Below are 12,105 nucleotides of genomic sequence, written 5' to 3'. Positions count from 1 at the left end.
GAGAGGACCCTGTAAATTAGCAGACCACTTGATTCCCTGGGGCAATGGTAAAGGACAAGGAAGAACAAAGCTCTTCTTAAAAATATGAAACAGGGTCTTCGGGAGGGCAGATAGAGTCTTGGTTTAGAATCTAATCTAAAGGTTAGCATCACTGACAATACAACACTCTATTACCGGACAGTACAATACTGCACTGAACTGTCACTTCACTTCATATCTTTAAATCTCTACAGTTGGGGTTAAATGCACAACCATCCCTTGCAGAGGTTAAAAACACTATCCATGGAGCTAAAGCCAGCATTCACAGAGATCTACTGCATAGAAAAAGGCCACTTGCACCATCGAGTCTGTGGTAATCAAAAACAAGCACCTAAGTACGGTGTTTTAATGCGAAATTACTATCACTGAGCATGTTGACTCCTTTCACAGAAACTTCTTTACAATGCAGCTGAAAAATATCACACATTTATCACTCTGTACATGATTTTATTTTTGTGATTTTTGTCAGAAATTACAGCAATATATTCATAAATACCTAATTACTACATTCAACAAATATATTACATTACAATAAATCCAAACAATACAGTTAAAACATAATTTTCACAGCATCAACCACCCCACCCCCCATTATAATGGAGGTCTCATCTTCCTCCCTCAAAAGAAAATGATACACTGAATGTGCATAGGCTGTAACAGAAGTGCAGAGCTATAATCCAATCTAACCAGTGGCAGATTTATAGTTGCAATGGCCTATAAAGGCAGCTCTGCTTGTGAAAAGCAGGTGTACGACATAGGGAAGTAGGTTATTAGCAACAGGCCTGTTGACTGCGAAATGGGGATCATGGCTACAAGGAATGCACTATTGTTTGTTAACTCTTTTGCATTTGAGCACTAGTCTTGTCAGGTTTGTGGCTGAAGTAAGGGCAGCAAGTGATTTGCTGCAGCAGGTGACTTCTCGTGGCCTGGATACTGGCATTTCCGCTATCCTTTGGTATTCATCATGGCTACTCGTGACCTACATTAAGTACAAAAGGTAGGGTGGGGCGGGGGGAAATATAATGCTGTACGACAAAACATTGCTTCATCAGTCCGAGTGTGAGGGGGCATCCACCCGCTACCATTGGCATTAGTTTTTTTTAGGGCACTTCATTAATTTCTGGATTAATTCTCAGAATAAATATCACAAATGGTCTCAACAAGGCTCTGTGGTGGCACTCAAGACAGATAGAATTAAAGAACCATCTGGAACTGCCTGCTTTTTGACTTAAGCTCTGAAGAAACACTGATATTCTTCTTTGGACTAACAAAATCACGTGACTTCATCTTGACCTCACAGATAATCGCACCCCTGTCGTTGGGTTTCTCACAATGAGGTGGGAATGGAATTATATTTGACCCGATTCCCTCATCAAGTGCTCACTCCTATGAACAGTGGTACAACCAACACCAATTCCAACTAAAGGTGGCATCTGTGCAATCTCATCAAAGGTAGATGGCATCACATTCTCAATAATACTGGACAAGTTGCAGATTCTTGCAAAACACACCTGTTTTTCCCTCAGAAATCAAATTTGCAAACAGATCCTTGAGTTTCCCCATGTTAAAGAGGCACGTTGTTTTAGTTCTCAGCCTGTATGTTTATAACTGTTATAGTATAAGGATTCTGTTGCCAGGTCAGACTGTTGCACTTCACTTCAAAAACCCAAATAAACTGGACAGCTCCAATAAGAGTTATGCACACCAATGCACTCACTGTTGAATGTAAAGTCCATTGTGTGCTCCCTAGTCAAGAATACTTTATCATCAAGGATGCTGTTAATGGGATACATGTTAACCTTCTCAAGTGCGTGCCCGTGCAGAGTTTGTTCACCAATAGCAGTCACATATGTCAAATACTGACTTCTGCGTTTCCTAATTGGAGAGATGTGCACAACTTTCTTAAAAAATTAAATCAGTCATTGGGAGACAAAGTAATTTCCAAATTTGTTTTAGTTGTATTTGGTATGAGTTGAAAGCCTTCTGGACACTGTTCACTCACTGGGTTTACCTGTAGTACTGACCAGTTTCTTATTGTTCAATAGTTTGGGAAACAACAGCAAAGATTTACAGAGGTACAGTCTGCCAAGTTAACATAGATTGGTCAAGGTAGAGTCATTAGAAAAGAAGTCATTGGAAATTCCAGTCAGGTCAGAGGACTCTTGGTGGAAGGACAAGCTTTGCAGGACTCAGTTATCAAATGGAATACCCAATGGCTAGTACCTGGTCCAAGGTATCAGTTAAATAAATGCAGGCTGAAAGACACTGCAAACAATAGGTTGTTGGTGGCATCTTCAAGTATTAGAACGAGGCTGAATTGTGTATTACAATCGTACATATGCCATGTTAAATATAACCAGTACGACAATGTCATGAAATGACTTCTATTAAGCATATCTCCTATCATAATTTAGCAAAACTGACAATGATGGCAGTTTCTGTATGTGGGCTTATTGGTGATTTGGCACCCAAGGTAAATGGTTGATGATAAATCACAACAAGAGAGAAACCAGCTTGTTGATATCATCAGTTATATTTAATGGGGCTGTGCAGAACAGTGACAGTGTCATCAACAAAGCCCTGGTCAACAGTAAGATTGACTGAAGACACAGTTGGTAAGATGTCTATCTGAGTCATCGAATAAATGGAGTACCTGGGAATGAGTTTGCAGATAGGGGAATTGTTGTAGTGAATCTCGTAGATAGAGTGTGTGGGTAGCATATATCTTTGTTGTACAGTATAAAGGACGTAAAGGAAACCCTTTCTATTCACCATATAATTCCTGCTTTCAACCCCTGCCCACCACCCCACAATATGTCAGTCAGTAGAAGGAAAACTAATTACCTACAGCACTGCAGAATATTAACACCAACTAGACTTCAAGTAGGTAAGCACTGAGAATGGATTGTAAGTATCCTTGCCCTTTCTTGCTAGATTCCAGAAGCACTGATTTGTTAGGTTCTGGTCCCATGGGTTCCCAGCCACCGTCCAGTACTTCACTCAAGTTTGTCTTCCTGTGTGGTAGTGCACATCAGAAGAGTATTTTACATTGTGGGGGCTCAGTTTCTATTTTTGAAAGTATCCTTGCTCAACAACCATGCACAGATGCACTCTAATCTGAGAGGGAGCAGGGGCAGGAACCGAGGCTGATTTCCCTCCAAACCAGGATAACATTGATGCACAGCTTCAGGCGAGACAATGTTTCTAATGCGGAAGGCTCTGTAACACATTCAACAGGCACCACCCCACAGCTACGCTATGTGGTGAAATGGGCACACTTTTATCTTTTCAAGTGGGTAAAGCCTGATGAACAAAAGATAATCTGGTGACATTGCAACATTGAGAGCTGGGACTCTCTGCAGTGGAGGGCTGTCTCTCTTTGTAAATACACCAATGGTTCACAATATGGCACAAAACCCATTTAGGAAGAGCTGCAATCTGATTGAGCCTCCAAGTGATTGGCAACAGCACTTCCAGGCACAATTAGCCTTGCACTCAACACTCAAATGAAATTCCTCTGAAGTCTCCCAGGAAGTGAGTCTTGCCTTCTTTAACCTCTTAGTGATTCATACTTACTAAAGCACAGCACCCAATGGATTGTTGGCTGCACTCCATTAATCAAGGTACGACAACTACTGGGGAAAAAAGGTGACGGGAATGGGGGTGATGCGGAGGAAAGGTTGCAATAACAGTCTCCTCCTCCCCCTTTATGTGTTGTCTACATGGGAAGGTTTGGGAAATGCAAAATGCCATGTAACAGTTGCAAGCAATTTACAAAGAAAATCGGATAAATCAAACCATGGGTCAGCAGTGGGTTAAGCACTCCCATTATCTCTGTTTCCAACAAAATAAATCCTGCAGCACGGCACTTGGTAAAATGGCATGGAACCTTTTTAAGTTGAGTGACAATTCGAGACGAGAAGTGGGAGAACACACTTGTCCTCGCACAAAGGGGCACGGACATCCATAATGTCAGGCTTTCTAATGTATATAGTTTCCAAGAAGCTAACCTGTGAGAAAGACTGCAGAAAGTCCCACTTACAAGGGACTAAAGCCTGGAATCTCCACTGAAAAGAAGGCTCACTTGCAGGGTCACGGGTTTTGAATGAATGGTAACAAATATGTTAGCATTTTTCATCCTTTTAATTTTACGTGCACATCCAGGAAGCAAGGCTCTTGATTACAAAGAGCAAGACTGTTTATATTTTGCACGGGAGAAAGATTCAAACAAATGTATCACAGAATGCTAATGGGCACAGAAATGCGTTCATTCTCCTCTCTCTCCAGGGTGTCGTAACTAATGTCTGTGTTTTACGAGTTTCCAGAGAGGGTTTCTGATGGGATTGTCATGGCTGTAGTCTTCCCTGACCTTGCACCAAGGGGGAATTTGGAGATTACAGTTACAATGAGTCACATTATCCTGCACTATCCCACAGAACATCATTCTCCCAACTCAGTACCATTCTAAACGAGTACAGGCCCAGTGAAGTGGCTGGGGGAATTAGAAAATGCATATTTAACTCTTCCATTGCCAGACACAACAGTCACTCATCAACTGTCAAAAGTGGACAATCCCTCAGTCCATTCTACCATGTGTGACAGTGCCGTGCAGATACAAAAAGAGAGGAAAAATGAACAAGTTATTTCTCTTATACAAAAAGGGACCATTAGACAGGGAGACCCATATCGGCTTTTTCACGAGTGCACCTCAAAAGGGGGCAAGTTCAAAAACATGTATATGTCTTCCGATTTTAATGAGTGCTAACTCTCCAAGCGCAAAGGGAACTTTTTTTTTGATGTGAAAGAGATTGAGTGCCCACTATAGGCGAGTGCAAATTATGTATGAAATATTACAGTACAACAGGAGGACAGATAAAGCAGCTGATACAGCCACACATCACTAACAGTGCTCACCTGTTCTGAGCACACATAAATAACAGGGAGGAAGGGGAGGGGGGAGGGGAAGTGGGGTGGGGAGGCAGGATGATTGGGGGTGGGGGGGTGGGGTGGCAGGATGTAGAGGCTTTGAATCCTCCTGTACAGAAATCTTAAACTGGTGCCACATGAAAACTAGAGTAACAGAGCATGCACCAGTGAAAACCAGCTCGCTTTCTTTCTCTTTCGGATTTCCTTTTAAAAACATTTAAATTTTTTTTGTCCTGACCAGCAGCAGTACGAACACTAAAAGCAAGATATTTGCCAAAGCAGAAACATATTAAAAATGGCAAGCTTTAATAACAATAATTAAAGTAATAAAAACATACAAAATCTGTTTTCATTTATATACAGTACAAGGCAAAGCACCTCTTGTGTGAAAAAATCCTTTTTATTTACTTTTTTAATTAAAAAAAAACCCTGCCCTTCAGGCTCCCATCTTTCTACTTTTTTTTAATGCATACACTCAGCTTTGTAACATGCATCTCTTGTGATTTAGAAGATTCTAGTTCAAGGTACCTTCAATCGCCTTAAGTGCATTTTTCGTGTTTTTTTAAAAAAAGCCTCATTATCTGAGCGAGTCTTGAACTGTCCTATTGTGGCCTGGTTCAGCTGCACTACAAGGGTTGTGAGGGACAGCCAATATTTCAGATGCTTTTTAATTGAGGGACGGGTGGGAGTAGGTCTGGGAATGGGGGAACGAGAAGAGATTTCAAAGGATTTTGGCAGATGGATTGATGGAAGGGGAATCCTGTGAGGGGAGGTGGAGAGCCAAGGTCCTTCATTCTCATGGGGTCAGCACTCGCAGCATCTTCCAACGGATTGGGTTCTTCTGCTTCTTTACTTTCGGGCAAGAAACATCCAGGCGAGAAGTCTGACTGAATCTGATGTGCTGTCCACGCTGCTATAGTAGGCCACTTGACCAAAGGAGTCAATGTGTACACTGAATAGGTTAGTGTCGGCTCTGGGAGCTCAGAATGAGGTCTCCGAACCCCGTGCTCTCAAAAGCAAACTGACTTGTCCTTTTAACCAGAAAAAGAGGGATAGAATAATGATGATGAGATCAAACAGGCTGGAAAAAAAAGGTTTCCTTAAGCAAATTTATGTAAAAATAGATCCAGAAGTCTCATTACAGTTGCATTGCAATGTTCATTCAAACAGGTCGTTTATCCTTCGACCCTTTGCTTCATATGTGGCACGTTTCCTTAGGTCTTGCCTAGAGTATCAATTCCAATGGGAATATTAAATACCAGGATAACAAAATAGTTTCTCTTTGCTGTGGCTGAGCTAACAGGGATGTCACCTTGGGTAGGACTTGAAATAGCTTCGAGACCAGTGCATGGTTGGGAGTGCAAGGCACTTTCTTAAATGGTCCAGCTCGGATTGGAGTCTTTCCCTTTCAGAGGCAACTTTCTGCTTCTGAGCCAGTAGTTCCTGCATTTCAAACAGAATCAGACACACTGGAATCAATTATCAGCACCACCACTCATAAGTTGCTCAACTTTGAATTATTTAAGATATTTAACTTCGAGCCCTATTCGGACACAAGTTCACAGACTTGTTAGTTATTCTGAAATATGCAGACAGCTGCCTTCCCTCCAAGTTATTAATTAAATTCATGAGCTGTGAATGGAACGTCTAGATTTTTTACTTATAATTCCAGATTGTTGTGACCTGGACCTTATAACTGGTTTCCTCATTGAAGGTCCTTCTCCCGCCATGAGATTTAGCAATGCAGGCGTTCAAAGAGATAGCTCATTAACATTTTCTGAACTAGAGATGGACAGGAAATGTAGGAGAAAGTGAGGACTGCAGATGCTGGAGATCAGAGCTGAAAAATGTATTGCTGGAAAAGCGCAGCATGTCAGGCAGCATCCTGAAGAAGGGCTTATGCCCGAAACATCGATTCTCCTGCTCCTTGGATGCTGCCTGACCTGCTGCGCTTTTCCAGCAACGCATTTTCAGCATGGACAGGAAATGTGTCATCCACACCTCCAGAAATTTGGGTGTTGAAGTGTTGGCAGTGGCCAACCAATGGATAGACACAAGTTGCCTCCTATATTATTCCCTGCTCTCCTGCTGATGTTGAACTGTGGCCATACAGGTCAGTGGCTCTCTAAGGGAGTCCAAGGAATAACGTGGCAATGCTTGCTCAACAGGACTTGACAGGACCCTGCAACCACCACAGGATTAAACTTGGATTTCAACAGCTTCCTTATGTCCCTTCCCCCAACATTATCCCAGTCCCAAGCCTCCAACTCTTCACCGCCCTCCGAACCCGTCCATCACTCCCCCCTCTGGCCTAGCACCTTCTCCCTCTCCTTCATCCACCTATCGCTTGCCAGCTACCTCTCCCCCCAGCTCCACCCCCTCCCATTTATCTCTCAGCTCTGATCCACAAGCCTCATTCCTGATGAAGGGCTTATGTCCAAAATGTTGATTCTCCTGCTCCTTGGATGCTGCCTGATATGCTGTGCTTTCCCAGCACCACCCTCTTCGACTCAACAGGACTGACAGTTCTTACGCATGGAAAGGAAACACATCCAACCATTATCCTTAAAGCATTGTTGAGACACTCTTTAGGTGCAGCATTTCAGATTCAGTATTTGTTTTTAAGTATTATAATCCATTCGACAAAGGGCATTCATTCAAATAAAATTTCAGTGTCACTCCGTGGGCTGAGGCCATTGTCCAGGTGACAGTCCGACACAGTGAGATAATGCACCAAACCTTATCCTCTCTCTGCAGCAAGGCAGAGTGACCAATAGCACAACCTGTGGTCAGTCCATCACTCTGTCTCTCTCTAACCACCAACAGGCCAACTCAATAGCCAAGGCGCTCTGAAGCTAACTGTTGTATGCCATCCTATCGTCCACTCTGGACAAAAGGAGGTAAAAACTGAGTCCTGAGTACACAAGACATTTACTAATTCAGCTCTATCACTAGATTTATAGAACTACAAGATGGCACCGGATATGGTTGACTCCTTGTGAGCTCCTCCATGCAGATCTAAGTTTCCTATTTCCTCCAATCGTTCTACACTCTTTTCCTAACAGTTTCTACCCCACTGTTGTTAGAACACTGAATGGACTCTCAAACTCTTAACATCCACCTGTACCTGTGTTTTTGTTTTTGCCGATGTTTACCTGTTATTTACTTGTCTATGCTACTTAACTCTGTGATCTGCCTGTATTGTTTGGAAGACAAAGCTTTTCACTGTGCCTCAGTAAATGTGACAATAAATTCAATTCAATACAATTACAGAATGGTCACTGCACAGGAGGCCATTAGGCCCAACGTGTCAGTACTAGCTCTGCACAAAGACAGTACATTGATGCTATTGCCCCAGTTTTTCCCCATTGTCCGACCACTTTTCCCCCTTTAGATAACAACACAATGTTCTTTCCAAAACTATCACTGAAGCTGTTGCCACAATACTCTTTCATAAAGGGACAATCACTGTGGGAGGTACAATTTAATTCTCAAAGTAGACCAACATGGTCTGGGTGAAACTTGTTCAGTGAATAAAACTTCATCAAGGTTCAAAGCTCTTCGTTTCTATTCCATGGGGTGGTAATTTTGCTGGTGTCCAATTCCATCCAGTGGACAGTAGCCTCATTATAAACTGCTGGCTGGTTAGGTTGCTGAGTACAAAAAAGATGGAACAGGTTCTGGACTGTCAGCCCTTGAGAACTCCATCAGGGTTCTATCTGGTTAATGCGGTACACTTGCTGCTGCTCTGATATAGCCATTTCAAGGACCTCATAAGAATATTAGGGTTACGTTCTATGCCTCAGTACTCCTGTGCTCCACTGTCCTGTTCCCATTGAAATGAGAAAAATCAGTCCAGGGGTTTAACAGTCCAGTATAAACAAGAGAATTGTCACAAAATGTTTCATCTCAGCACTTACCGACATACTGAGGGATAGCTGTTCTGCAGTCAGGCTAAGGTTATAGTGAAATGTTTCTAGACGTCGGCACTGGGCCTGCAGAATCTGCCTCTCAATATTTTGTTCTGTAATGAAATTATAAATTTTGTGTTACTTCATCTGCTTGAAGCATTAACTCGTCACCAAATCATTAGCACTCTAATCTCAGAACTCACCTTAACAGTAGCAACAGGCACAGACCAAACAAGGTCATTTAACTGATTGAGGTTTACAAAATCATGAAGGGTATAGACAGGGTGGACAGAGACAAGTTTTTTCCCAGGGTGAAGGATTCAATAACAAGAGGTCACTCTTTCAAGGTGAGAGGTGGAAAGTTTAAGGGGGATACACACGGCAAGTACTTCACACAGAGGGTGGTGGGCATTTGGAACGCATTGTCAGCAGAGGTGGTCGAGGCAGGCACGGTAGATTCATTTAAGATGCGTCTGGACAGATGCATGAGTAGGTGGGGAGCAGAGGGATACAGATGCTTAGGAATTGGCGACAGGTTTAGACAGTTGATTTGGATCGGCTCAGGCTTGGAGGGCCGAAGGGCCTGTTCCTGGGCTGTAAATTTTCTTTGTTCTTTGTTTAACTCCTTAACTAAAAGCGAAATGTTGTGATGCGGGAGATTTGAAATAAAAACAGAAACTGCTGGAGGAACTCAGCAGGTCTGTGGAGAAGGCATCTCCAGCACTTCCTGTGTTTTCTTAAAATCTCAGATCTCCAGCATCCACATTATTTTGCTTTTACTTAAATTCATGAGCGATCCTCTCTCCAGAGATGATGTCAGACCTGCAGAGCTTCTCCAGCACTTTCTGTTTCTATTTGGTTGTTTATCTTCATGCCTCCTGTTTCCTTTAAAGACTTTCCTTCTGAAGAGGATGCAGGCTTGGTTTTCTTGTCAAGCATCCTTCGGTCTCCATTGTTCGCTCCCCCCACTGAAATGGGTGACTGCCACATTGCACTGTTTGGCAGTTCCTTCGATTCTTTCAGAGGATGTGAGCATTGGTGGCTCAGGACAGCATTTATCAGATTAGATTAGATTAGATTCCCTACAGAGTGGAAACAGGCCCTTCGGCCCAACAAGTCCACAATGACCCTCCGTAGAGCAACCCACCCAGACCCATTCCCCTACATTTACCCCGAGTAATGCACCTAACAGTGTGGACAATTTAGCATGGCCAATTCACCTAACCGGCACATCTTTGGATGTGGGAGGAAACCGGAGCACCCAGAGGAAACTCACACAGAGACGGGGAGAATGTGCAAACTCCACACAGACTGTCGCCTGAGGCTGGAATCGAACCCGGATCCCTGGCGCTGCGAGGCAGCAGTGCTAACCACTGAGGCACTGTGCCACCCTATCACTCACCCCTAATTGCCCTCAAGGTGGTGGTTGCGGTGCAGGGACAGGAGCGCAGCGGTAGCAGAACTGGGCAACAACTCAGTGGACCTGCTGGGAGTGGGTCCAAGTCAGAGCAAATGGAGGGATTTAAATGTATTCAATTAGTAAAACCTGAAATTAAAAAAGTTCATCTCAGTCATGGTGAACATGATTGGATTACTATACGGTGCAACTGGTTCACTGAAGTGTTTGCGAATGGCTGACTTTACCATGGGACTGGCCTGTATTTGACTCCAGATGCACTGTAAGGTGCCTCGCTATTACCCACCACCTGACATACAGCGTACCTTCCACATATTCCTGGTAAGCCTCAAAGACAGCTTCAATGCCCTGCCACTTTGAATGGAAAGGTCGCGATTCCTCCTCTTCCTCCTCTTCATCTTCATTGTCAGTTTCCTCCTCACGCTCGTATGCCATCCCTTTCCGGGTCTGGGTGGCACTGTGCTGCCCGTTCTGGTGTGTAAACTCAGCTCGGCTGGCAGAGTCCATCTCTGGAATGTTGTAGCGGACAGAGGCATCGAGCTTGTGATTCTGTTCTGCAGTTAGTGTCGCCGTGGTACCTGAAAAGAAACAAGATTTCAGTGAGGGCTGAGGTGAATAAATGAAAATTGCACCATGTGGAAAGGGGTAGGGGGAGTGGAGAGGTGACATGACTGGGTAAAATAATGAGAGAATATCTCAGGAATGCTCACTGTGAAGACCTAGTGGACTGTAACTCATCCACTTTGATGAATATAGGGTCAGCAGGTCAGCTCAGTAGTCAATCTTATGCACTCTCTAGATTAGTGTCAGAAACCTACGATGCCATTCACATTCCAGGTTGGGAAACAGAATTACAGCATTGTTATGGTGCAAGAGGCAATTCAGCCCCCTTGTGCTTGCACTGGATCTACTACCTTGTACCAATTTCCTGCCTTTCTATCTAAGTAATCATCCCTATTGAATGACTCAAATGAACCTGCCTCCAACACAGTTCTAGACAGTGCATTCCATACTCTAACTACTCACTTTGAGAAAAAGATTTTTCTCAAATCACCCCTGTTTCTTTTGCACATCACGTTAAATCAATGCCCTCTCGACACGAGCAGCTTATTCCCATCAACACTTCCAACCTGCTCAGGATTATGAAAACCTCTGTCAAATTTCCTCTCAGCTTTATTCTCTCCAATAACAGGCTCAACCTCTGCGATTGTTCCTCATAACTGGTGTCTCATCCCTGGAACCATTCTTGTAAATCTCTCCTGCAGTCTCTCCAATGCATTCATATCTTCCCTCTAATGTGGCACTCATAACTGTACACAATACTCCAGATGAGGTCAAACAGATGTTGTATATCACCTCATTGCTCTTGCAATCTATGCCCATATTAATAAAGTCAAGGCTACTGAATGCTTTATTTATGGCTCTCTCCACCCTGGGACCCTCCAACCACATGGAATTAATGTGGATTTTACCAGTTTCCGCATTTCCCCTTCCTCACTTATCCCAGTCCCGATCTTCCAACTCGGCACCGCTCTCTTGAACTGTCCTACCTGTCCATCTTCCTTTCCATCTACCCACTCCACATTCCTCTCCGACCTATCATTTTCACCACCACCTTCATCTACCTATCGCATTCCCAGCTACCTCATCTCCAGCCCCATCCCCCCCCCATTTATCTTTCAGTCCCCTTGGCTCATAAGCCTCATTCCTGATGAAGGGCTTTTGCCTGAAACCTCGATTCTCCTGCTCCTCAGATGCTGTCTGACAGGCTGTGCTTTTCCAGCACCACACTCTTTGACTTGCCACCTTTAC

General features: G+C 43.6%; 1 protein-coding gene across 9 annotated transcripts in view; it reads right to left on the bottom strand.

Annotated features, from left to right (window-relative positions):
• Positions 1-465: 465 nt before the first annotated feature.
• The window catches only part of gse1b (Gse1 coiled-coil protein b), a 693,846-nt gene continuing 682,206 nt past the window's right edge, over positions 466-12,105 (bottom strand). For all 9 annotated transcript variants that reach the window (XM_043706596.2, XM_043706595.2, XM_043706598.2 and 6 more), the window contains 3 exons: positions 10,599-10,871; positions 8,886-8,989; positions 466-6,408 (listed from right to left, as the gene is read on the bottom strand). In XM_043706596.2, the coding sequence (XP_043562531.2) occupies positions 6,274-6,408; positions 8,886-8,989; positions 10,599-10,871 (512 nt within the window). In that variant the 3' untranslated portion in view covers positions 466-6,273. The remainder of the gene's footprint in view (positions 6,409-8,885; positions 8,990-10,598; positions 10,872-12,105) is intronic.

This window comes from Chiloscyllium plagiosum, unplaced genomic scaffold, assembly GCF_037043375.1.
Source record: "Chiloscyllium plagiosum isolate Xiang-an unplaced genomic scaffold, Cpla_swu_hap1 HiC_scaffold_17, whole genome shotgun sequence".
NCBI lineage: Eukaryota > Metazoa > Chordata > Chondrichthyes > Orectolobiformes > Hemiscylliidae > Chiloscyllium > Chiloscyllium plagiosum.
Note: the sequence above shows the minus strand (reverse complement) of the source record. Positions and strands in the feature narration are given on the sequence as shown.